Source organism: Gallus gallus, chromosome 1 (assembly GCF_016699485.2).
Source record: "Gallus gallus isolate bGalGal1 chromosome 1, bGalGal1.mat.broiler.GRCg7b, whole genome shotgun sequence".
NCBI lineage: Eukaryota > Metazoa > Chordata > Aves > Galliformes > Phasianidae > Gallus > Gallus gallus.
In genome coordinates, this window is record NC_052532.1 from 196,367,877 (window position 1) to 196,393,819 (window position 25,943).

At 53.9% G+C, this 25,943-nt stretch overlaps 3 protein-coding genes and 1 long non-coding RNA gene across 5 annotated transcripts; all 4 read right to left on the reverse strand.

Moving 5' to 3' along the window:
* Positions 1-21: 21 nt before the first annotated feature.
* Positions 22-1,438, reverse strand: LOC121107332 (rho GTPase-activating protein 33-like; the record flags this gene model as incomplete). The annotated part of the gene is made up of 3 exons (XM_040650932.1): positions 22-81; positions 524-656; positions 1,116-1,438. Coding segments are annotated over 3 exons (516 nt in total), but the record flags the coding sequence as incomplete, so codon positions are not given.
* Positions 1,439-9,886: 8,448 nt separating this feature from the next.
* Positions 9,887-11,208, reverse strand: LOC112531609. 2 transcript variants are annotated; one of them, XR_005841272.2, is made up of 3 exons: positions 11,113-11,208; positions 10,911-11,012; positions 9,887-10,822 (listed from the first exon to the last, which is right to left on the reverse strand). It is a non-coding gene; the product is annotated as an uncharacterized LOC112531609 (long non-coding RNA). The 2 variants fall into 2 exon arrangements; XR_005841274.2 differs by having other exon boundaries at positions 10,911-11,039.
* Positions 11,209-13,094: 1,886 nt separating this feature from the next.
* On the reverse strand, positions 13,095-16,479 carry LOC107049364 (rho GTPase-activating protein 32-like). The gene is made up of 5 exons (XM_025146982.3): positions 16,014-16,479; positions 15,602-15,747; positions 14,901-15,102; positions 14,174-14,310; positions 13,095-13,605 (listed from the first exon to the last, which is right to left on the reverse strand). The coding sequence occupies exons 1-5, from the start codon at positions 16,058-16,060 to the stop codon at positions 13,124-13,126; spliced, it is 1,014 nt and encodes a 337-aa protein (XP_025002750.2). The 5' UTR covers positions 16,061-16,479; the 3' UTR covers positions 13,095-13,123.
* Positions 16,480-16,502: 23 nt separating this feature from the next.
* Positions 16,503-17,920, reverse strand: LOC121107679 (rho GTPase-activating protein 33-like; the record flags this gene model as incomplete). Its single annotated transcript, XM_040653273.1, has 3 exons — positions 16,503-16,562; positions 17,006-17,138; positions 17,598-17,920. Coding segments are annotated over 3 exons (516 nt in total), but the record flags the coding sequence as incomplete, so codon positions are not given.
* Between the last annotated feature and the right edge of the window lie 8,023 nt (positions 17,921-25,943).

Here is a 25,943-nt window from a genome sequence, read left to right on the forward strand (position 1 = left end):
GTAGTGAGGCGCGGGCAGCTGCTGGATGACCTCCTGCATTCTGAGCAACCGCTCCTCATCTGTAGCGGCACAAACAGCATCCTGGAAGAAAGCAGAGAGGGATTTAGACACACATCAGTAGAGATACCTGCCACAGGCTCGGCAACTATGAAGACAGAACGCTGTTGCTCAGCACTGAGGCGGATTTTATGCCTTCCAACAGGCAGAAAATCCGGGGAACACAGCGGCACGCAGCTGGTGCCATCGAGGCCAAGCAGTCCAAGCACTGGGCTGCTTTACAGCCTGACGGATTGTGCACCTCAGCTCCTCGCAAGCATTGTGAATATGGAAATGACCATCTCCTGGGAGCATCAAAAGTGGCATCAGTATGCTCAGGATGTGGCAAAGACATGCGAGTCTACCTCATGGAGCTAACAGAAAATCAGAAAAAAAGACCACGAGGTGCGCAGGCGTGTGTGTATGTGACAGGCCATGCCAAGAGGCCCAGGGAAGAGGGACATGAAAGCCATTGCCTTGTGCTTACCGAGAACTTGCCATACAGCTGCTCGGTCAGCAGAGGGGTCGGGAGCTCCCTGAAGTACATCTTGCACAGGGAGCTCACGCTGTGAACGTCACGGACGCTTAGCTCCGGAATCTGCTCAGACTCAAATTCGTGGCTGGAGAGAAGGACACAAAAACACTGGGCTTTGAGAAAGAGGAAGACAAGTCCAAAGCAATACACGATACAGTCGAGAAAAGGAAGGGGCTCCTGATTCACAGGAGAAAAGAAACGCTCTGACAACTGGCTGCCTACTCCACAATCACATGCCAGGAGCCCAGAGCAGCAAGAAGGAGTGCGGGCTGCTCCAAAGGGCTCTGCCAACAAGAGGAAACGGGAATGAGAGCTGACGCCGCAGTCCCCCACAGCCTTCCAATGCTCTCAAGGACTGAAGGAGAACTTCCTGCCCCAGCAAGTCTACTCAACGCCCCGTGTTCCTATCAAACAGACACAAGCCTGGCGCACCACTGCTGAGCGCACGCTGCCTGCACACAGCTGCCCCACAGCGCAGGCCTCGGAACGCCCGCAGCATGGCACGTGCCCCTACTGACAGCTGTGTCAGTCGCAGCACTCTTACCGTAGCTTCTGGATCTTGGACGCCACGCCGGACAGGCGGTAGATCCCCTGCACCACGCCGTGCTGCTCAATGAACTCAGCGCAGCTCTGCAGGACCTGGGGGACTACGGAACAAGTGCCAGCGGTTAGCTGAGCTCCTGATTCAAGTCCTGCTTCAGCCGCTGCTCCTGTCACGTCCCATCCACTAAGCCCAGCCGCGCTACTGCATGCCTCCTCCTTAGAGGAGAAAGAAAGCCGGCACAGACGTCTCTGACAGGCAGGAGCCGGGGAGGAAACTGGACACAGACGTGCTCTTGGCTTTCCAGAAATGCCAGGACCTGCCAATCAGCCTGCAGAAAGTAATTCTGGGGAAGCCAGAGACACTGCAAGTCCCGTCACAGCTCCCACCGCAATGGAGGCGTGAAACCTCATGTCCAGAAGAGCTAGGAAACTGACGCGGTACACTCTCTTGGGCCAAAAGGCTGCCTTTGTTTTCAGGCTAGCGTGGCATTGGCTTACACCTTTTGCTTTAAGCAAATACAAGTGGGCTGCTCTCCTATGAGCATTAGCCTCAGCTTACCTTTCAGCCATCAACTCCCACCTCACCTTTCTCCACCGCTATCAACCTGCCCCTTGCCAGAGATGATCTCCCTTTCATCTTTACATGCCCAACAGAGGAAGCTCTCAGGAACGGGCTGTTCTTTACCGTCACGGCCAGAGTGGAGAAGATGCTCTCCCAGGTCACAGCCAAACACCCCTTCCTTCTTTATCTCCCGCTGCTTCGGTTCCTTTGGGCGGGCCTTCACCAAGGAACGAAGGAAGCTGATGAGCTTGCCGCGCTTCTTTGGCACTGTGCAACACAAGGAAGAAACCAGTTCATTTCACGTTGGGCTCAGCGGGACCAGGCTGAGCGTCACACATTCTACAGAGCACGTAAAAGCGGGAAGAACATTGCCAACAAGTACATACAACAGCGGATTTTCCCCGTCCCTGGAGGAGTCCAAGGCCACGTTGGATGGGGCCCTGGGCAGCCTGGTCTAGTCTGGCATTCAAAGTGGAGGTTGGCAGCCCAGCCTGAGGCACGGGGCTTGGAGCTTGATGATCCTTGAGGTCCCTTCCATCCCAAGCCATTCTACGAGGATCCTATCATTTGCCCAAGCCCTCATTCTCACTGCCTACAAAACAGCAGCCGTATGCCCCGTGGGATGCATGAAGGATCATCAACACAGAGGATAACGTGGGATGGATAAAGGAGCTATTCAACACGGAACACACCCAGAAGACGACTCCCTTTGACTTCCCCGCGCCATCACATGTAACATCCGTACCTGGCTTTGGTGCTGAATCGATGAGGGCCTCAGGAATTTTTCCGTTGATGAGCTCCACGCACTCACCAGGGAAAAATCCCACCTGGAACAAGAACAAGAAGAGAGATGGAAGACTGAATGCAGCACTTCTCAGGCCTCCGCCGTTAAACCAAGAAAGAATGGCCTGCAGAAAAGGAACCCTCATTCCACATTTGCAGCCAAAAGACCTACAAAACCAAGACTTGGTTCCGCAGAAGATGGCTCTGTCCTCCGTGCTTGTACAAAGGACAGACATGGTCAACTCCTGACTGTGCAGTGAGCAGGAGAGGCTCTTGCTTCTAAGTCACATGAGGAGATGCTTTCCTACCCAAGCCCAGAGCCAAAGGGAAAGGCCGCTGACACCGACACAGGGAAACTGTTTACGTCCAGAAGCCACCCTGTGCAGGCCGAGCAGCTCGAAGCTGACCTTCCTGACTTGACTGCCATTGCGCCCGCAAGTCTGAAGCTTGTGCCTACCTGAAAGCCACGCTTGCCTCTCCACCAGGGGCTCAGCTCCTTTGCTGGCATAGCAAGAATGCACACCAGGTCTCCCACCTGCAAGACATTGCAACATCAATCCCAGCTTCAGCACAGCTGCGAGGAAAGCACAGCTGAAATGACGCCCTTCTTCTGCACTGCCAAATAGCGCACAGCTTGAGAGCAATTGCACCGGGGCAGCTCTTCAGGCATTTCCCGTCGGAAAGCTGAACTGGCACGTACAAGAGTCACTGCCTTGCACACCAGACAGAATACAGTGCAAGCATGCCAAATCAAACCGTCCTTTACACATGGCTGAACTCCTCCCTGCATCCAACCCAGTGCAAGTCCTATCTGGACCTGCATCTTCTGGGCTTCGCCTCACAGGGCGTTCTGAAGGTGTCGGAGAATATTCCTGATGCATTCACACGGTAGACTCTTCTGGCCGTGACAACAAGGAACGCCTTTAACTGCTTACCTCCAAGGAGAGCTCATCCGCTGCCTGGGCAACGTATCTCTTAATAACATGGCCAGCAGCAATAGCCGGAATATTAAGAGATGGCTCCTCATGCACCAGCAAGGGCTTCCCCTGGTTCTCAGGCTGAAACAGAGAGCACAGGCCACGGTGAGGAGCTGAGGACAAACAAGGAGGATTGCAGGGTGCCGTCTACATGCCACTAGCAAGGAAATGAAGCTTTCAAGGCAGCTCTTCAGTGACACCAAGAGAGCCGGAAGGATGCTCTCTCTCTCTTGAAAAGCAGGAGAGCACACCGGTGGCTCACACTGCTGGTTCAAGTCAGGGAACAAAGACCAATCACAGCTTCACACTGTACCTCCGTCCATGCCAGGTCAGGCCCACAGCTGATCTCGCTGCTCGCAATGCCCATCACAGCAGGCGCGACAAGCTGCAACAGAAAAGAAACACATTTGCTGTGTTCACACAGCACTGGATTGAGAGTCTTCTTCAGAACTACTCTCAGTTGCCCACTGGCGGAGGCAGGTGTTCTACAAACAACCACTCTGTGCAGTCTATTCAAACGGGACAGCCTTGCCCACGCATTTCCTCTGCCTGCATGCCCGCTGTGCTCCCTACAGCTGTCGGGCACACTCCCACAGCCAAAGCATGCACGCTTGTGCCCCTGGCTCATGCTGTGCAGCTCTGCACAAACTGCGCCTAGGGCTCTTTGCCTAAGGGATTGCTTTCCTTCACACTAGCTGCTCCCAGCACTACAGGCAGCATCCTGCCGAGGGCTGAGCTGGAGGGGAAGTGGAAAAAACCCACGCGTGACCAGTGCCGCATCCCAGCTGGACGAGCCTGTGTTACTACACACGGTGCGACTAAACACGGGCTGCTGAACCATGTGGCAATACAAAGCATGGCACGTACCTGGCAAGAGATCAGAACAAGGGAGAAGAAGATCCTCAAACCCGCAGCCGGTCCTTGTCACTTTGCTCTGATCTTCCGCGAGCAAAAGCTGCACCAAGGGAGCAGGCGGAGGGTGGGGAGGGGACAGAGAAAGAGCAGGTCAGTGAGCCTGCACAATTTAGCAAGGAAGGCGAGGGAAAAACCGTGGGACAAATGCCACCTTGATGGATGGACGGCTTTGGAATGGATGGCCTGGGGGAAAATGGCGTCTGACAGTCCAGACTAAGCAATATGATCCTAGGAGCTCTGCCAGCCAGCACTTCTCAAGCCTTTGAGCCCACCCGTCTATCCCGCACCGGCTCAGCTTACCTACAAGACGCTGCGCAAGACGGGCTGAAGACAAACAGACTCACTCGATGCACAAGTGCAACAAGCCACGTACTCACGCTGAGCTCAAGCGCTCCAATGAAGGGAAGCAGCACGCGCTGCTCCTCCCCTCATTCTAGCCGCTTGTGACATCACTAAGGGCCACCCGGCTGCTCCACCATGGATGGGCAAGGTGGGGAGGCAAGACCACGTCACAAGACCATAGGATTCCAAAAGGGCACCCCAGCGTTCGAGAAATCCGTTGGTGGTTGGAATTCTATCTCAGCCAAATCCTGGAGAAGCTGGCATGGGGTTGGCATGACCAAAGTGCAGGGGACCCGGCGCTCGGTGCTGTTGAGCCTCTTGCTGGGCCGATGGCAAATCCACACTAGGGTCCTTCTTTGCGCCCTTCAAGGGCGGCTTAGAGCAGCCATCTCTTTCACCTGCATGGAAATAAAGGAAGAGAAACACAGCACAGCTACCAGACTGCTTGGCCAATTTCTTTCCCGAGTGCATTTTTGCCTTTTGGCTTCCACGACGACCTCATTTCCTCCTCCTTTTCTTTGGGGGGAAGCTGCCCCCAGTGCCTGAGCTTCACAAGACAGCATGAAACATGACACTAAGACAAACGCTTGCCGTGGGTGCAGGGTGGCTGTACTTTGCCAGGTATACTAGCGGGCTAGTAAGCGCCACGTGGCAGCCCCAAGCCAAGTCTGCATTCAGTCCCTGTGGCCACAGCTGCTGCCTCACTGCCAGAACGCATCCGAGGATACAGATGGACGCAGGCACTCCTGCTCCTTCTGCAAAGCCCTCCTCTGCACAGCCCGTTAGCTGCTGCTCACTGCTACACCAACCGGGCTCCCCTTTACAGCAGCCCTGGGATAAACATGCCTGTACTCTTCTGTGCAGCAGCGACCTCCAGGGATGAAGCAGCATATTGGAAACCAACAGAATCTACTGCTGCTGAATCCACCTGCTCCTTCTGCCAACCAAGAATAATACCGTGGGACAGAACACTAGGAGGAAAAACGCTTCCGCGCTCGCACACGTACAAAGGGAATCAAAACGGCTCCTTCGAAAAGAGCCTGTTGGGTAAACCCAGCCTCAGAGACACAAATGCATCTGGTTCCAGTAAATATTACGGCCCCTTGTTCATGAAACGCTCTTCTGCTGCTTGGAGAGCACGGAGCATGCTGTGTTGACAGGCACAGCAGCGCCATGCCCAGGCTGAGCACACAAACCTCCCCAGCACCCCTGGCCAATGCTGCCAGGGAAATGCACGACCTGCAGCCCCACATGGCTCGCTGCACAGACCCTGGGGGGCTGTCTTAGTCTCAGGTGGGATCGATTTTTCTTCAATGTCTGCTATGATGCTACAACTGTGATAACACTCTGACGTTTAGAGTTTCTGATAAGCAGCCTTGTACAGAGCCAAGGCCGTTCTCAGCAAAGCTCTCAAGAAGGAGCTGGGAGGAAACCAAATTAGGACAGCTGCCGTCAACGGGCCAAAGGGATATTCCATACCACATGACATCAAGTGGAAGGGGCTTTGAAGGGCCTGGGAGTTCATCTCACTCTCTTCCTCTGCTTGGCCATTGGTTGGGAGGTGCTGAGCCACTGCTTCTACATCACTTGTTATATACATCCATACATAGATATATATACATATATGCATATATATGTGTATATATGTATATATTATATATATATATATATATATATTTATATATATATGTATGTATCCATTACCTCTGTCCTTTTCTCTACTTTTGGAAAGAGATTTCTCTCAACACACAAGTTCCACCTTTTTTTTCTTTTTTTTTTTTTTTTCCCCCATAATTCTCTCCCCCATCCCACTGGGAAGGGGGCAGTAAGCAAAGGACTGTGTGGTGCTGAGCCACCCACCGGCTTAAACCACAACAGGGCCGTGGAGCAATGGCAGCAGACGTGAAGTGCACTGGGCTCAGCAGGAAATGAAAACCATCTGGAGGTACGCAAGCCCACTCTTTCATTTTCCAGAAAACAACCTATGGTGTCAATGAAACATGCCCCTCACTAGGAACATCTGCAAGGATGCTTTGAATGACTGAGGGCATTGTACCCCATTAACATCACCCTGCCGACACAATGTCATTGCAAACACAGCAGCAACTCCTGGCACCGATACCTCTGGGTACAACAAGCACAGGGCATTGGGTTGCTTTGGATGCAGTTTGAGCGCAGATCTGAGGTCTTCATGGAAAGCGCCTTGCAGAGCGCATCATGTCCTGCACCAGGCAGAGCGCTGTGCATCTCTCATCTCTCCAAAGTTCAGGGCTTTGAAGCTGCACCTTGTTTCTTGGCAGTTTGTCCCCCACAACTCCAGAGCACTTCCAGCTCTTCCGTGGCAATTCACGGCTTGCACAGTGCCAAACGCAACAAAGAAAAAAACGCAAGAAAGAAGCAAAGGCCATGGCTATGCACAGAAGCGGCCAGGAAGGGTTCAGCTCCAGAATGAAACCTGCACAAGTCAACTCAGCAGATTCCAAGGAATTCAGTGACATCTGACACAATTTGCAACGCCAGAAGCACTGCCACGCAAACAGCACCGTATTTGGAAAGCAGCATGTCCAAATCAGCCCCCTTGCCCTGCTCTACCCGCTCAGCCCAACACAGAAATCAAACACACAAACTCTGATGCTTTGGCTCACGGCAGCCATCAAGCTCATGCTTTAGTGACACAGAGAACTCCATCTCCAGCTACTCTGTGTCTCGCTAAGCACAAGCTCGGCTGGGAGCTGTCGCTCAGCCTGTCACCACAAGCAGAAAAGAAGCGCACATAAGCAGATGCTCTTATCCACACGTGCAAGTCTGGGGGCGAGGAATAAAAGGCTCCTTGGGCCATGGGCAAAGCAGGGAGCAGATAGGCAGGAAAACAGGAAGGAGTTGAAGTCCAGCTCTCCAGCACCAAAGACAGGGAGAGCTGAGTCAGCACCATGGGAGGACTTACGACACAGCTTGAGAGCTTACAGAGACCTGAGATTGCCAAAGGAGGCCACCAGGGGAACTCTCATCCAGTCTTTTGCAGGGCTCTCACGGATGCTTCCCATGCTGACTTCCCCTGCCTATGTCATTTGTAGAAAGCCCAGGTGACAAACGCTCATTTTGTCTGGGTAACGCTTGTATGCTTCCACGGTTATCACTGAAACAAAAGAAAAAAAAAAAAGCATGCCACCCTATGAAATTTGCCTCTCTACTGCTGCTGTCAGCGTGACATCTGCACCTGACTGAAGGTTCATCCAAGTCTGTCTTCCACACAGCTCCATCCCAGTGCCAAAAAGAAACACGTACAGAGATGCTTAGAAGATTCTTTGTGCAGATACAAGTGCAGGGTGCATGTGTATTCCCTACAGCAAGAAACATTAATTTCTCAAGCAGTAGTAGGAAAGGTCAATGACAAGGAAATAGATGATGAACCCCTTTCATGGAAGAAGTCCTTGCTAAGCCTCTCCCCATCAAAAAGGAAGCCTCCGGGCATTGTTAGCAGCAGTGCCCAGAACATCTTGCACCACAAAATGCAGCACACTCCCTTTTTTCCACAGGCCCTCATTTCTCTAATTGGCATCAGATTCACTCCAGTTCAAATACACGGATCAGAACAGCCCTTCGGTTTGGCTGAGGTAGGAACCCGCTGCTGGGATGTCCCCCAGTCCCGTTCCCCACTATGTCCAGCACTGGTGGGGAAAGGAAGAGCAACGGACATCACCTACCCAGGCATCTGCAGGGCTTTCCATACGGTCTCACATCGCAGGTAGAAGCGGGAGAGCTCTCGTGGCACAAAGAGTGCACTTTGGCCGCAATAACCCCAGGCAACGCTACAGGCTTGGGGCAGAGTGCCTGAAAGACTGTGTAGAGGAAATGGACCTGGGGGCGTTGATTGACGCTAGACTGAACACTGCCAGCAGTGTGCCCAGGCGGCCAAGAAGGCCAACGGCATCCGGGCTTGTATCAGAAATAGTGTGGCCAGCAGGAATAGGGACGCGATTGTCCCCCTGTACTCAGCACTGGTGAGGCCCCACCTCGAGTACTGTGCCCAGTTTTGGGCCCCTCACTGTAAGAAAGACATCGAGGCCCTGGAGCGTGTCCAGAGGAGGGCAACAAAGCTGGTGAGGGCTCTGGAGCACAGGCCTGATGAGGAGTGGCTGAAGGAGCTGGGATTGTTCAGTCTGGAGAAGAGGAGGCTCAGGGGAGACCTTATTGCTCTCTATAACTACCTGAAGGGAGGTTGCAGTGAGCTGGGGGGCAGCCTCTTCTCTCAGGTGACTAGTGATAGGACTAGAGGGAATGGCTTCAAACTGCGCCAGGGAAGATTCAGGCTGGACGCTAGGAAATACTACTTGTCTGAAAGGGTGGTCCGGCACTGGAATGGGCTGCCCAGGGAGGTGGTGGAGTCATCGACCCTGGTGGTGTTCAACGAGCGTTTGGATGTTGTGTTGAGGGACGTGGTTTAGCGGGAACCATTGGTGAAGGGCGAACGGTTGGACTGGATGATCCTGTGGGTCTCTTCCAGCCTTAGCGATTCTAGGATTCTAGGAAAGCTCGGAGAAGGCTGGAGAAATCAAGGTTGCCTCTAAGGTGCTGCTTTCAAACAACATGAGTTGTTGGGCATGAGACGGGAAAGACAAGGTTCAGGTTCCAAAGGCTTCCAATCCCCATGGATCTGGCTGTCTGCAAAGACAACAGCTGCCTGCTTTCCAGCAGGGGGATGCTCACCCAGCAAAGCACTCACCCAGCACATGCCTTTCCTACAGTCACAGCATCAGCAAGCTTGGAAAAGACCTCCAAGATCATCCAGTCCAACCACTCACCTACCACCAATATTTCCTTCCCACTAAGACACGTCCCTCACTACAACATCCAATGTTCCTTGAACACCTGCAGGGACAGTAGCTCTATCACCTCCCTGGGCAGCCCCTTGCAGCGTCTGACCGCTCACTGGGAGAAGCTTTTCTTCACATCCAACCTCAATCTCCCCTCATGTAACTTGAGGCCATTCCCTCTAGTTCTAGCACTAGTTCCATGCGAGAAGAGGACCACCCCCACCTCCACATAACCACTCGTCACGTAATTGGACAGAGTGAGGTGGTCTTCCCTCAGCCTCCTCTTCTCCACACTAACGAATCCCACTTCCCTCAGCCGCTCCCCATCAGACTTGTGCTCTACAACCCTCACAGCTTCATTGCTCTTCTCTGGACACACTTCAGGCTTTCAGGGGCCCCCTTGTAGTGAGGGGCCCAGAACCAAACACACTACTCAAGGTGAGGACTCACCAGTGCTGAGTACGGGGAGATGATCACTTCCCTGCTCCGGCTGGCTCCAGCCCTTGGCATTGCACTTCCAGTCTAAACCATTCCTTCTGCGCTACTGCTTGGATCCTCACTTAGGGCTGGAGCTCAAGAGGTCAACCCAACAGAAATAACACAACGTGCAACTCGAAGACATGTCTCAAAGCCCACAAGAGTCAAGTCTCTCACCCTGGGCACAGCTCACCAACCAAGAGCCAGGCCTTGCCAACTTGGCGGATCTGAGAACACGGGGCGGGGCCGCACATCACACCAGGAGCGTCCATTTCAATTGCGGCTCCGTGTAGAGAAGAACACCAACTAGCAGGCCTGAATTCATTCATTCACAACTGAACACAGAGTTTGTTCTTCACTAAAAAACACACAGAGATTCCTAATCCAAAAAGAGAACGGCAGGACATCATATCGGCCAAAGAGGTTCCTGTCCCTACGCCTCTTCCTCTTACCCCAACTTCCCTCCCCTCATCCCCTACCCCTATTCCTCCGTGATGCCCACAGGCTTCAAGTCAGCTCTCAAAGCCATAGGACTCCTTGCACACGACTCCAGCACAAAGGATGGCACACTTGTTCCATACACTCAAACGGACCAAGCAATGGCATCACACTCACATAAAACACACACACAGAAGCAGCCAAACCCTGAGCACGCACATCCCCTCCTGCACTACTGGAGCCCACCGCTCACCTTCACACCTCCGTGCATTTCTGCTGTTTTACACTGATGCAGCCTCGCTACAGCTCCATGCGTGTCACACAAGGCCTGCAGGACGGACCTCTTGCTCTGCAAACCCCATCTGCAGGCATTGCTTCATGAGCTTCACCACCTGCCCTCCTGAGCAAAAACAACCACTGAGAACGACAGCAAAGCACACTGGATTCCACCTGGCCTGCTCCCCAAGCCTCAGTCCTGCCACACATACCCTGCTACGCAGACTCATCCCCAAAGCCTGGATGGACATCAGCACACGCATCATTCCTCAAACGCCCCAGCCCAGCAGCAGGGGATCAAAGCATTGCGACAGCTGAAACCAAAATGCTCTGGGACATTCCTGCTAGCACCGAACACCAACAAATCTACCACTGAGCAACAGGACGTGGGACAAACAGCAGAAAACAACCAACCTGCAGAACTAACTCCTGTCGCGTTGGTCCAGATGTTTGTATGATCCCTTCCACGGCCCAGGCCAAGCTTGCTGAGATGCTCCTCCTTTGTGCAGGGGACAACGGTGCCCATGGCATGTGGTGGCTATGCATAGCATGTCTTTTACTTGCTTTTCCTCCCTTCATCTTCCATTACCAAACAGCAACTCCAATCTCTCCCGGCTAAAAAATCACTTGGGTAAAAAAAGAACTGGCCACCTTGCTTTTAGAATTACAACTTGATGCTTTCAAGCAGAAGCTCACCTAGCAAGGACACCTACCTTAGACAAGCTCAACCAACACGGAATAGTTATTCCTCTGCGTCTGCAGACTTGGCACGCATTTTCAGTTGCAATAGTCAGCCCAGTTCTCAGCACAGCTTTACCAGCCACAGAAAGCCAGTTCATTGCCACCATCTTTTTCTCTCTTCTGAAACACTCTACTGCTGCAAGAAGCAACGATTACAATCACAGAAACACAGAACTGTAGGGGCTGGAAGGGACATCTAGAGATCATTGAGTCCAACCCCTCCCCCCTCTGCAAAACAGGCTCCATACAGCAGGCTGTACTGTAGGCATCCAGCTGGGTTTGGAGGATCTCCAGAGAAGGACAATCCACAGCCTCCCTGGGCAGCCTGACTATATACCCCCCCGCCCATAACCTCCCCACAGCCACCTATAGCCCCAAATCCTCCGATGGCTCACCACAGCCCCAGATCCCCCCTAGAGTACCCCTCAGCTCCTTATAGACCCATACGCCTTAACAGTCCCTGCACAGCCCCCTACAGCAGCCCTATATCCCCCTATAGCCTCCCCGCACCTCCCAGTAGCCACAGGCCCACCTTCGCTTCGGTTCTGGGGGGCTGCAATGGGTCTGGGGGCACCGGGAGCAGCGCTGGAAGGGTTGGTGGGGGGGGGGGCACGGTTCAGATGCTGGCAGCAGCGCTGTGGCGCTGGGGGACCCGAGCCTGTCCCAAACCCACGGCCCATCCCACATCCCTCATCCCAATCCCAATCCCACAGCCCCACCCCACGGGGGTTCCACGGGGGAGGGGAGGGCAGTGTCCTTGGGGGGACCGCGCAGGGCCCCTCTCGCTCTCTCGCTCCCTCGCTCCCGTTCTCCCGCACACCTCCGGCGGAGCTGTCCTCGGCACTCGCTCCCGTTCTGCCGCGGCTTCCGGCTCGGTGCTGCCCGGACAGCTCCGGCTGACGCCGCGCTTTCCTGCGGGGCGGCCCGGGCTGTCGGCGCGGCGCTTCGCTAAGGAGAGCCGTGCCTGCAACTGCCGGCTCCCAACGGCCGCTCCCGCGCACGGCGGCTCAGCCAATGGGAGCCGGCGGAGCTGCCGCTGACCAATGAGAGGCCGGGGGAGGGACAGATGCTGCCGCTGACCAATGAGACGTCGGGGGAGGGACACAGTTGCCGCTGACCAATGAGACGACGGGGGAGGGACAGAACTGCCGCTGACCAATGAGAGCCCGGGGGAGGGACAGAGCTGCCGCTGACCAATGACACGTCGGGGGACGGGCAGATGCTGCTCACGGGGAGCTCCTCCTGCCCCAGCTGGGTGGTGATGCTGACAGCAGGGCTGGAGATGCTCTGCAGGACCGGCTCGTAGCTGGCAGCCACCAACGGACACGGCGGGAGAGAGGAGAGAGAGCTGTCGGGGAGCAGCTGAGGCATCCAAGAGCATCCAAAAGCCCTCACTCAAAAGCATCACAAAGCCACAGCCAGCAAGCTGCGCACGATCATGAGCAGCAGCCAGGACGCTCGAGATTATTTGCTACCATACACAATGGGAGCACAGCTCTCGTTGCAGGCATCCCACAGCCAGACAAAACGGGAACAAAGCCGCAGCTCTGCTGCACGCACAGCCCACAGCCATAGCCTTGCAAGATGAGCTGCCTTGCTGTTGCTTGCATCCATCCCAATCCCTGTGAATGAAGACTCAGAAGGCAGTCAAGGCGTTGATCCAGCACCAGCGTGCATTTATTCATTAAAAGCCAGGAGGGCGTGAGAGGTCCGGTGGACACATGGCATTCATCCTCTCTTGTGAAGGAGGCAGGAGCTCAGAGCTCGTGCTGCTGCCCGGTGCCTGGGACTGGAGCTCCGATTCTAAGTCCCCCTCCACAAGGCTCGGCTCCTCCTCGCTGACGCTGACCTGATCCTGCGTGGAGCTGCTGCTGTCGGGGCACTCGGGCTGGGCTTGGGCTGGGCTGCACTGCAATGGCGCCCCGTCACAGTCCAGCTCGGTGACCGTTGTTTCTGGCAGGCTCAGGTCAGCGTCTTCAGCACAGCTGGGAGAGATGAGGGCTTCCACTTGGATGAGCACCTTCATTCCATCACTGGTGTTGTATGGAAGGCTATCATCCGAGCTGCAGCGATTCGTGCTTCCTAGCAGCTCTGCACTGATGGAAGCACACAGTGAACCATCGCTATACGCTCTGGCTCTTCTGCGTGGACGAGGGCTCGATTCACCTAGGAAGGAGTAGATACACAGGCGTTAGTGGCAAACTTGCACAAGCTGAATGATGAGAGTGGTTCTTGAGATTTGCTTATGTAGTGGCAGCAGGACAAAGCCAATAGGACAATAGCAACAGTAGGAGCACTGTCTCGAAAGGAACTGTTGCGCTTTTGTTGTTTGTCTTTCTCTTTTGTTTGGACTCCAAAGCCCTCGCAGAAAGCCTTCACCCTGTTGCAGTGTTACACAGTTTAAACGTGTGCCTGCTGATACAGAGGCAACACGGAGCCACAAAGGTACTCTTCCTTCCATCCTAAGTGACAGAAGGAATCATTCTGAGACATACTGCAGTGGTGCCCATCTCCTGTCTCTTTCCAAAACTACTCGGGGAAAGGCACGAGAGGGGTGTGCTCCGGCAGGTCCAGATCATGACTTCACAAGAGACTCATTTGGGAAAGAAAGACAGGGCTGAACTGAAGATGTTAGGCACGGGCTTGAATGCTAGGAGGAGGAACAAGCCCACTGCAAGCATGAATTCGATGGCGCTGACAAGCAGTGTTTTGACAGCTGGATGTGCACCCTTACCTGCCAGGACCACCACCTCTGTTTCCGAGGGCTCCCTGGCATCGCGCTGCAGTTGGCATTTGGCCGCAGAGGATGGCTTTCCCGGCCTGAAGCAGGAACACCAACTGCCAGCTGCTGGTTCCTTCATCTTGCTTGGTCTGGAGAGAGAAAACAGCGACTGGCGTGAGTCGTGCATGGTGCAGGGTGAGGGAAGAGCTGCCCTGAGCTCTTGCCAACACTTGCTGGTTCCTAGCACTGCCTGGCTTCTGCTGAACACAGCTTAGAAATTCGCTCCGTTTCACACAGCTGAGGATGGTGCCATTCCTAGAGCTCAGCCCTGGAGTCTTGCTGGCTACATTCCCCCTCAGCCATGTCAAGCAAGATGCAGAGCATGCGAGCCAAGGCTGCACAGCTGTCCAGGACAGCAGCGAAGGGATGGCTTTGATTGAGCTGGCAGGCGTAACTGCTTTCTGAGGAACCGTGCAGCCATGGAGGAAGTTCAAAAGCATCTCTGTCACTTACATTAGTAGTAGGCCCCCTTTGGTGGCTAAACTGAGCCCGTCGGGCAACTGTGTGTGAGTTGAATGTCAGAGTCCAAAGGGAGCGGAGACGGAGTACAACACCACACGCACCATTAACGTCACGTAGCTTCTGCAAGTTTTTGCACTAGCAGTAGTGGAGAAAAGCCCACAAAAGCCCACCCAACCACGCCTGATAGGAAGGTGCTGGGAAAGAAAGTCCTCTTTACCTTTCAGACGGAAAGTCGATGACTGTGTGGAATTTACCCGCTGCACCTGTGCGGCCTTCTTCCACTTCGATGTCCCTGCAGTGTGTCAGAGCGGGAGAGCTGCTGTGGCCTCGCCTCTGTGCCTGTGCCTCCTCCACGCTGAGCAGCCTGGTGGCGGGAGAAGACACCCGCACAGACTTGGGCCCTGATGGAGAACTGTGCCCTGCAAGGGAAGGGAAGACCACAGCTAAGAGGGAGGATCAGAAAGCAGCAGCACAGCCATCACACATCTGGGGGAGGTGCTGCCCGCTTCTCAGACTTGCTTATCCGAGCCACTGGAAGAAGAGGAGGTCCAAAGAACCGTGTGGTTAGAGGTATGTTTATGGCAAAGGACACAGTCATCGTTCAGAGCAGCTCACTATATTGTAACAAGCAAACAAAAACCCAAGAAGAGGGGGGCAGGGAACTCAGAAAGCTTTGCTGCCACGCTTTCATCAAGCTTCACCCGCATGCAAAACATCATCATGGCAGGGACGGTTTTCTCCTTCTCACGTTTGGGCTTGGGCACTCTCAGCATCCAGCCACAGGGTGCCATATTCTAATCTACGGCCACAAGCCTGCTGGCCCCTCGATAGTAAAAGCGTATTTCAGCCATCTTGGAGAAGGCCTGCATTTGATCAAGGTGTCTGATCAAGTCAAAGCTCATGCAGGAAGACGCTCACCTGCTCCATCTCCGATGCCTGATGTGGATGTGGAGCAGAAGAGGACGTCTGTGTGGCTGATGATGTACTCCACCACATCTGACTGCCTCTGCAGTTCCATGCAGGCAGCTCTTCCGCTGGCGCAGGCAGACTCGTTCTGCTGGGATCTGCAGAAAAGGCAGATTGGAGAAGTCATGGATCCCAGATCATTTCCCCACGTCTGGATTTTGCCAGCCGCAAGCTGTCCAATTGGGTTCTGGAGACTTCCGCAGTGGGCAATCAGTGATGCCACTGAAGAAATTCTCCTGCATGATCAAGGACACACCAGCCCCATTTGACAAAAACAAGAGAGCAGAAATTGTCCTCCTCTAGAAAGTGTGCCCGTGGGGAGAACAGATCTAAGCCTTGTGCTGAAACGGAAAAAGAAGTTTACCTGAAGAGGTTGGGAGCCCACACAATCGCTAAGTTCTTAGCGGGCATCTTTGTGGCAGAGCAGCTCCCAGCGAGACAAGCCAAGTGCCTCACCAGGTACTCCAGTGTCCTGGAAAGCAAGAGGCAAACCTTCAGCACCAGTGAGCACGCTGTGCTGCAATTCACAAAACAAACCTCAAGACACGCCAGTTCTTGCTCTTGCTACGGAATAGGAAGTAGATCAAGCTTTCCCAGGTGCCACGCTGCAGCACCAAGCCCCAGCACAGCACAGACGCAGCCATCAGCTGCACCAGCCGTGCCCCCGTGCCAATGAACTGACCCAATCCATCAACCCCACGGAGCCAGCAACCACTTCAACACACACAGGCATCATGTTGCGAGCGTGAGACAAAGCCTGCCATCGCATCATCGCCCTCTGAAATGCAGCAGGGCTGAGCTCACCACACTCAGGGCAGCAGTTTTCTGACCTGTAGTGAGGCGCGGGCAGCTGCTGGATGACCTCCTGCATTCTGAGCAACCGCTCCTCATCTGTAGCGGCACAAACAGCATCCTGGAAGAAAGCAGAGAGGGATTTAGACACACATCAGTAGAGATACCTGCCACAGGCTCGGCAACTATGAAGACAGAACGCTGTTGCTCAGCACTGAGGCGGATTTTATGCCTTCCAACAGGCAGAAAATCCGGGGAACACAGCGGCACGCAGCTGGTGCCATCGAGGCCAAGCAGTCCAAGCACTGGGCTGCTTTACAGCCTGACGGATTGTGCACCTCAGCTCCTCGCAAAGCATTGTGAATATGGAAATGACCATCTCCTGGGAGCATCAAAAGTGGCATCAGTATGCTCAGGATGTGGCAAAGACATGCGAGTCTACCTCATGGAGCTAACAGAAAATCAGAAAAAAAGACCACGAGGTGCGCAGGCGTGTGTGTATGTGACAGGCCATGCCAAGAGGCCCAGGGAAGAGGGACATGAAAGCCATTGCCTTGTGCTTACCGAGAACTTGCCATACAGCTGCTCGGTCAGCAGAGGGGTCGGGAGCTCCCTGAAGTACATCTTGCACAGGGAGCTCACGCTGTGAACGTCACGGACGCTTAGCTCCGGAATCTGCTCAGACTCAAATTCGTGGCTGGAGAGAAGGACACAAAAACACTGGGCTTTGAGAAAGAGGAAGACAAGTCCAAAGCAATACACGATACAGTCGAGAAAAGGAAGGGGCTCCTGATTCACAGGAGAAAAGAAACGCTCTGACAACTGGCTGCCTACTCCACAATCACATGCCAGGAGCCCAGAGCAGCAAGAAGGAGTGCGGGCTGCTCCAAAGGGCTCTGCCAACAAGAGGAAACGGGAATGAGAGCTGACGCCGCAGTCCCCCACAGCCTTCCAATGCTCTCAAGGACTGAAGGAGAACTTCCTGCCCCAGCAAGTCTACTCAACGCCCCGTGTTCCTATCAAACAGACACAAGCCTGGCGCACCACTGCTGAGCGCACGCTGCCTGCACACAGCTGCCCCACAGCGCAGGCCTCGGAACGCCCGCAGCATGGCACGTGCCCCTACTGACAGCTGTGTCAGTCGCAGCACTCTTACCGTAGCTTCTGGATCTTGGACGCCACGCCGGACAGGCGGTAGATCCCCTGCACCACGCCGTGCTGCTCAATGAACTCAGCGCAGCTCTGCAGGACCTGGGGGACTACGGAACAAGTGCCAGCGGTTAGCTGAGCTCCTGATTCAAGTCCTGCTTCAGCCGCTGCTCCTGTCACGTCCCATCCACTAAGCCCAGCCGCGCTACTGCATGCCTCCTCCTTAGAGGAGAAAGAAAGCCGGCACAGACGTCTCTGACAGGCAGGAGCCGGGGAGGAAACTGGACACAGACCTGCTCTTGGCTTTCCAGAAATGCCAGGACCTGCCAATCAGCCTGCAGAAAGTAATTCTGGGGAAGCCAGAGACACTGCAAGTCCCGTCACAGCTCCCACCGCAATGGAGGCGTGAAACCTCATGTCCAGAAGAGCTAGGAAACTGACGCGGTACACTCTCTTGGGCCAAAAGGCTGCCTTTGTTTTCAGGCTAGCGTGGCATTGGCTTACACCTTTTGCTTTAAGCAAATACAAGTGGGCTGCTCTCCTATGAGCATTAGCCTCAGCTTACCTTTCAGCCATCAACTCCCACCTCACCTTTCTCCACCGCTATCAACCTGCCCCTTGCCAGAGATGATCTCCCTTTCATCTTTACATGCCCAACAGAGGAAGCTCTCAGGAACGGGCTGTTCTTTACCGTCACGGCCAGAGTGGAGAAGATGCTCTCCCAGGTCACAGCCAAACACCCCTTCCTTCTTTATCTCCCGCTGCTTCGGTTCCTTTGGGCGGGCCTTCACCAAGGAACGAAGGAAGCTGATGAGCTTGCCGCGCTTCTTTGGCACTGTGCAACACAAGGAAGAAACCAGTTCATTTCACGTTGGGCTCAGCGGGACCAGGCTGAGCGTCACACATTCTACAGAGCACGTAAAAGCGGGAAGAACATTGCCAACAAGTACATACAACAGCGGATTTTCCCCGTCCCTGGAGGAGTCCAAGGCCACGTTGGATGGGGCCCTGGGCAGCCTGGTCTAGTCTGGCATTCAAAGTGGAGGTTGGCAGCCCAGCCTGAGGCACGGGGCTTGGAGCTTGATGATCCTTGAGGTCCCTTCCATCCCAAGCCATTCTACGAGGATCCTATCATTTGCCCAAGCCCTCATTCTCACTGCCTACAAAACAGCAGCCGTATGCCCCGTGGGATGCATGAAGGATCATCAACACAGAGGATAACGTGGGATGGATAAAGGAGCTATTCAACACGGAACACACCCAGAAGACGACTCCCTTTGACTTCCCCGCGCCATCACATGTAACATCCGTACCTGGCTTTGGTGCTGAATCGATGAGGGCCTCAGGAATTTTTCCGTTGATGAGCTCCACGCACTCACCAGGGAAAAATCCCACCTGGAACAAGAACAAGAAGAGAGATGGAAGACTGAATGCAGCACTTCTCAGGCCTCCGCCGTTAAACCAAGAAAGAATGGCCTGCAGAAAAGGAACCCTCATTCCACATTTGCAGCCAAAAGACCTACAAAACCAAGACTTGGTTCCGCAGAAGATGGCTCTGTCCTCCGTGCTTGTACAAAGGACAGACATGGTCAACTCCTGACTGTGCAGTGAGCAGGAGAGGCTCTTGCTTCTAAGTCACATGAGGAGATGCTTTCCTACCCAAGCCCAGAGCCAAAGGGAAAGGCCGCTGACACCGACACAGGGAAACTGTTTACGTCCAGAAGCCACCCTGTGCAGGCCGAGCAGCTCGAAGCTGACCTTCCTGACTTGACTGCCATTGCGCCCGCAAGTCTGAAGCTTGTGCCTACCTGAAAGCCACGCTTGCCTCTCCACCAGGGGCTCAGCTCCTTTGCTGGCATAGCAAGAATGCACACCAGGTCTCCCACCTGCAAGACATTGCAACATCAATCCCAGCTTCAGCACAGCTGCGAGGAAAGCACAGCTGAAATGACGCCCTTCTTCTGCACTGCCAAATAGCGCACAGCTTGAGAGCAATTGCACCGGGGCAGCTCTTCAGGCATTTCCCGTCGGAAAGCTGAACTGGCACGTACAAGAGTCACTGCCTTGCACACCAGACAGAATACAGTGCAAGCATGCCAAATCAAACCGTCCTTTACACATGGCTGAACTCCTCCCTGCATCCAACCCAGTGCAAGTCCTATCTGGACCTGCATCTTCTGGGCTTCGCCTCACAGGGCGTTCTGAAGGTGTCGGAGAATATTCCTGATGCATTCACACGGTAGACTCTTCTGGCCGTGACAACAAGGAACGCCTTTAACTGCTTACCTCCAAGGAGAGCTCATCCGCTGCCTGGGCAACGTATCTCTTAATAACATGGCCAGCAGCAATAGCCGGAATATTAAGAGATGGCTCCTCATGCACCAGCAAGGGCTTCCCCTGGTTCTCAGGCTGAAACAGAGAGCACAGGCCACGGTGAGGAGCTGAGGACAAACAAGGAGGATTGCAGGGTGCCGTCTACATGCCACTAGCAAGGAAATGAAGCTTTCAAGGCAGCTCTTCAGTGACACCAAGAGAGCCGGAAGGATGCTCTCTCTCTCTTGAAAAGCAGGAGAGCACACCGGTGGCTCACACTGCTGGTTCAAGTCAGGGAACAAAGACCAATCACAGCTTCACACTGTACCTCCGTCCATGCCAGGTCAGGCCCACAGCTGATCTCGCTGCTCGCAATGCCCATCACAGCAGGCGCGACAAGCTGCAACAGAAAAGAAACACATTTGCTGTGTTCACACAGCACTGGATTGAGAGTCTTCTTCAGAACTACTCTCAGTTGCCCACTGGCGGAGGCAGGTGTTCTACAAACAACCACTCTGTGCAGTCTATTCAAACGGGACAGCCTTGCCCACGCATTTCCTCTGCCTGCATGCCCGCTGTGCTCCCTACAGCTGTCGGGCACACTCCCACAGCCAAAGCATGCACGCTTGTGCCCCTGGCTCATGCTGTGCAGCTCTGCACAAACTGCGCCTAGGGCTCTTTGCCTAAGGGATTGCTTTCCTTCACACTAGCTGCTCCCAGCACTACAGGCAGCATCCTGCCGAGGGCTGAGCTGGAGGGGAAGTGGAAAAAACCCACGCGTGACCAGTGCCGCATCCCAGCTGGACGAGCCTGTGTTACTACACACGGTGCGACTAAACACGGGCTGCTGAACCATGTGGCAATACAAAGCATGGCACGTACCTGGCAAGAGATCAGAACAAGGGAGAAGAAGATCCTCAAACCCGCAGCCGGTCCTTGTCACTTTGCTCTGATCTTCCGCGAGCAAAAGCTGCACCAAGGGAGCAGGCGGAGGGTGGGGAGGGGACAGAGAAAGAGCAGGTCAGTGAGCCTGCACAATTTAGCAAGGAAGGCGAGGGAAAAACCGTGGGACAAATGCCACCTTGATGGATGGACGGCTTTGGAATGGATGGCCTGGGGGAAAATGGCGTCTGACAGTCCAGACTAAGCAATATGATCCTAGGAGCTCTGCCAGCCAGCACTTCTCAAGCCTTTGAGCCCACCCGTCTATCCCGCACCGGCTCAGCTTACCTACAAGACGCTGCGCAAGACGGGCTGAAGACAAACAGACTCACTCGATGCACAAGTGCAACAAGCCACGTACTCACGCTGAGCTCAAGCGCTCCAATGAAGGGAAGCAGCACGCGCTGCTCCTCCCCTCATTCTAGCCGCTTGTGACATCACTAAGGGCCACCCGGCTGCTCCACCATGGATGGGCAAGGTGGGGAGGCAAGACCACGTCACAAGACCATAGGATTCCAAAAGGGCACCCCAGCGTTCGAGAAATCCGTTGGTGGTTGGAATTCTATCTCAGCCAAATCCTGGAGAAGCTGGCATGGGGTTGGCATGACCAAAGTGCAGGGGACCCGGCGCTCGGTGCTGTTGAGCCTCTTGCTGGGCCGATGGCAAATCCACACTAGGGTCCTTCTTTGCGCCTTCAAGGGCGGCTTAGAGCAGCCATCTCTTTCACCTGCATGGAAATAAAGGAAGAGAAACACAGCACAGCTACCAGACTGCTTGGCCAATTTCTTTCCCGAGTGCATTTTTGCCTTTTGGCTTCCACGACGACCTCATTTCCTCCTCCTTTTCTTTGGGGGGAAGCTGCCCCCAGTGCCTGAGCTTCACAAGACAGCATGAAACATGACACTAAGACAAACGCTTGCCGTGGGTGCAGGGTGGCTGTACTTTGCCAGGTATACTAGCGGGCTAGTAAGCGCCACGTGGCAGCCCCAAGCCAAGTCTGCATTCAGTCCCTGTGGCCACAGCTGCTGCCTCACTGCCAGAACGCATCCGAGGATACAGATGGACGCAGGCACTCCTGCTCCTTCTGCAAAGCCCTCCTCTGCACAGCCCGTTAGCTGCTGCTCACTGCTACACCAACCGGGCTCCCCTTTACAGCAGCCCTGGGATAAACATGCCTGTACTCTTCTGTGCAGCAGCGACCTCCAGGGATGAAGCAGCATATTGGAAACCAACAGAATCTACTGCTGCTGAATCCACCTGCTCCTTCTGCCAACCAAGAATAATACCGTGGGACAGAACACTAGGAGGAAAAACGCTTCCGCGCTCGCACACGTACAAAGGGAATCAAAACGGCTCCTTCGAAAAGAGCCTGTTGGGTAAACCCAGCCTCAGAGACACAAATGCATCTGGTTCCAGTAAATATTACGGCCCCTTGTTCATGAAACGCTCTTCTGCTGCTTGGAGAGCACGGAGCATGCTGTGTTGACAGGCACAGCAGCGCCATGCCCAGGCTGAGCACACAAACCTCCCCAGCACCCCTGGCCAATGCTGCCAGGGAAATGCACGACCTGCAGCCCCACATGGCTCGCTGCACAGACCCTGGGGGGCTGTCTTAGTCTCAGGTGGGATCGATTTTTCTTCAATGTCTGCTATGATGCTACAACTGTGATAACACTCTGACGTTTAGAGTTTCTGATAAGCAGCCTTGTACAGAGCCAAGGCCGTTCTCAGCAAAGCTCTCAAGAAGGAGCTGGGAGGAAACCAAATTAGGACAGCTGCCGTCAACGGGCCAAAGGGATATTCCATACCACATGACATCAAGTGGAAGGGGCTTTGAAGGGCCTGGGAGTTCATCTCACTCTCTTCCTCTGCTTGGCCATTGGTTGGGAGGTGCTGAGCCACTGCTTCTACATCACTTGTTATATACATCCATACATAGATATATATACATATATGCATATATATGTGTATATATGTATATATTATATATATATATATATATATATTTATATATATATGTATGTATCCATTACCTCTGTCCTTTTCTCTACTTTTGGAAAGAGATTTCTCTCAACACACAAGTTCCACCTTTTTTTTCTTTTTTTTTTTTTTTTCCCCCATAATTCTCTCCCCCATCCCACTGGGAAGGGGGCAGTAAGCAAAGGACTGTGTGGTGCTGAGCCACCCACCGGCTTAAACCACAACAGGGCCGTGGAGCAATGGCAGCAGACGTGAAGTGCACTGGGCTCAGCAGGAAATGAAAACCATCTGGAGGTACGCAAGCCCACTCTTTCATTTTCCAGAAAACAACCTATGGTGTCAATGAAACATGCCCCTCACTAGGAACATCTGCAAGGATGCTTTGAATGACTGAGGGCATTGTACCCCATTAACATCACCCTGCCGACACAATGTCATTGCAAACACAGCAGCAACTCCTGGCACCGATACCTCTGGGTACAACAAGCACAGGGCATTGGGTTGCTTTGGATGCAGTTTGAGCGCAGATCTGAGGTCTTCATGGAAAGCGCCTTGCAGAGCGCATCATGTCCTGCACCAGGCAGAGCGCTGTGCATCTCTCATCTCTCCAAAGTTCAGGGCTTTGAAGCTGCACCTTGTTTCTTGGCAGTTTGTCCCCCACAACTCCAGAGCACTTCCAGCTCTTCCGTGGCAATTCACGGCTTGCACAGTGCCAAACGCAACAAAGAAAAAAAACGCAAGAAAGAAGCAAAGGCCATGGCTATGCACAGAAGCGGCCAGGAAGGGTTCAGCTCCAGAATGAAACCTGCACAAGTCAACTCAGCAGATTCCAAGGAATTCAGTGACATCTGACACAATTTGCAACGCCAGAAGCACTGCCACGCAAACAGCACCGTATTTGGAAAGCAGCATGTCCAAATCAGCCCCCTTGCCCTGCTCTACCCGCTCAGCCCAACACAGAAATCAAACACACAAACTCTGATGCTTTGGCTCACGGCAGCCATCAAGCTCATGCTTTAGTGACACAGAGAACTCCATCTCCAGCTACTCTGTGTCTCGCTAAGCACAAGCTCGGCTGGGAGCTGTCGCTCAGCCTGTCACCACAAGCAGAAAAGAAGCGCACATAAGCAGATGCTCTTATCCACACGTGCAAGTCTGGGGGCGAGGAATAAAAGGCTCCTTGGGCCATGGGCAAAGCAGGGAGCAGATAGGCAGGAAAACAGGAAGGAGTTGAAGTCCAGCTCTCCAGCACCAAAGACAGGGAGAGCTGAGTCAGCACCATGGGAGGACTTACGACACAGCTTGAGAGCTTACAGAGACCTGAGATTGCCAAAGGAGGCCACCAGGGGAACTCTCATCATTCTTTTGCAGGGCTCTCACAGGATGCTTCCCATGCTGACTTCCCCTGCCTATGTCATTTGTAGAAAGCCCAGGTGACAAACGCTCATTTTGTCTGGGTAACGCTTGTATGCTTCCACGGTTATCACTGAAACAAAAGAAAAAAAAAAAAGCATGCAACCCTATGAAATTTGCCTCTCTACTGCTGCTGTCAGCGTGACATCTGCACCTGACTGAAGGTTCATCCAAGTCTGTCTTCCACACAGCTCCATCCCAGTGCCAAAAAGAAACACGTACAGAGATGCTTAGAAGATTCTTTGTGCAGATACAAGTGCAGGGTGCATGTGTATTCCCTACAGCAAGAAACATTAATTTCTCAAGCAGTAGTAGGAAAGGTCAATGACAAGGAAATAGATGATGAACCCCTTTCATGGAAGAAGTCCTTGCTAAGCCTCTCCCCATCAAAAAGGAAGCCTCCGGGCATTGTTAGCAGCAGTGCCCAGAACATCTTGCACCACAAAATGCAGCACACTCCCTTTTTTCCACAGGCCCTCATTTCTCTAATTGGCATCAGATTCACTCCAGTTCAAATACACGGATCAGAACAGCCCTTCGGTTTGGCTGAGGTAGGAACCCGCTGCTGGGATGTCCCCCAGTCCCGTTCCCCACTATGTCCAGCACTGGTGGGGAAAGGAAGAGCAACGGACATCACCTACCCAGGCATCTGCAGGGCTTTCCATACGGTCTCACATCGCAGGTAGAAGCGGGAGAGCTCTCGTGGCACAAAGAGTGCACTTTGGCCGCAATAACCCCAGGCAACGCTACAGGCTTGGGGCAGAGTGCCTGAAAGACTGTGTAGAGGAAATGGACCTGGGGGCGTTGATTGACGCTAGACTGAACACTGCCAGCAGTGTGCCCAGGCGGCCAAGAAGGCCAACGGCATCCGGGCTTGTATCAGAAATAGTGTGGCCAGCAGGAATAGGGACGCGATTGTCCCCCTGTACTCAGCACTGGTGAGGCCCCACCTCGAGTACTGTGCCCAGTTTTGGGCCCCTCACTGTAAGAAAGACATCGAGGCCCTGGAGCGTGTCCAGAGGAGGGCAACAAAGCTGGTGAGGGCTCTGGAGCACAGGCCTGATGAGGAGTGGCTGAAGGAGCTGGGATTGTTCAGTCTGGAGAAGAGGAGGCTCAGGGGAGACCTTATTGCTCTCTATAACTACCTGAAGGGAGGTTGCAGTGAGCTGGGGGGCAGCCTCTTCTCTCAGGTGACTAGTGATAGGACTAGAGGGAATGGCTTCAAACTGCGCCAGGGAAGATTCAGGCTGGACGCTAGGAAATACTACTTGTCTGAAAGGGTGGTCCGGCACTGGAATGGGCTGCCCAGGGAGGTGGTGGAGTCATCGACCCTGGTGGTGTTCAACGAGCGTTTGGATGTTGTGTTGAGGGACGTGGTTTAGCGGGAACCATTGGTGAAGGGCGAACGGTTGGACTGGATGATCCTGTGGGTCTCTTCCAGCCTTAGCGATTCTAGGATTCTAGGAAAGCTCGGAGAAGGCTGGAGAAATCAAGGTTGCCTCTAAGGTGCTGCTTTCAAACAACATGAGTTGTTGGGCATGAGACGGGAAAGACAAGGTTCAGGTTCCAAAGGCTTCCAATCCCCATGGATCTGGCTGTCTGCAAAGACAACAGCTGCCTGCTTTCCAGCAGGGGGATGCTCACCCAGCAAAGCACTCACCCAGCACATGCCTTTCCTACAGTCACAGCATCAGCAAGCTTGGAA

Coding starts and splice junctions, on each gene's coding strand:
- LOC107049364 (XM_025146982.3), bottom strand. CDS start 16,060: ATGCCCGCTAAGAACTTAGCGATTGTGTGGGCTCCCAACCTCTTCAG. Junction 15,748..16,013: donor TGGGCTCCCAACCTCTTCAG/GTAAACTTCTTT, acceptor CCTTTTCTGCAG/ATCCCAGCAGAACGAGTCTG. Junction 13,606..14,173: donor AGAGGTGGTGGTCCTGGCAG/GTAAGGGTGCAC, acceptor ACTCCTTCCTAG/GTGAATCGAGCCCTCGTCCA.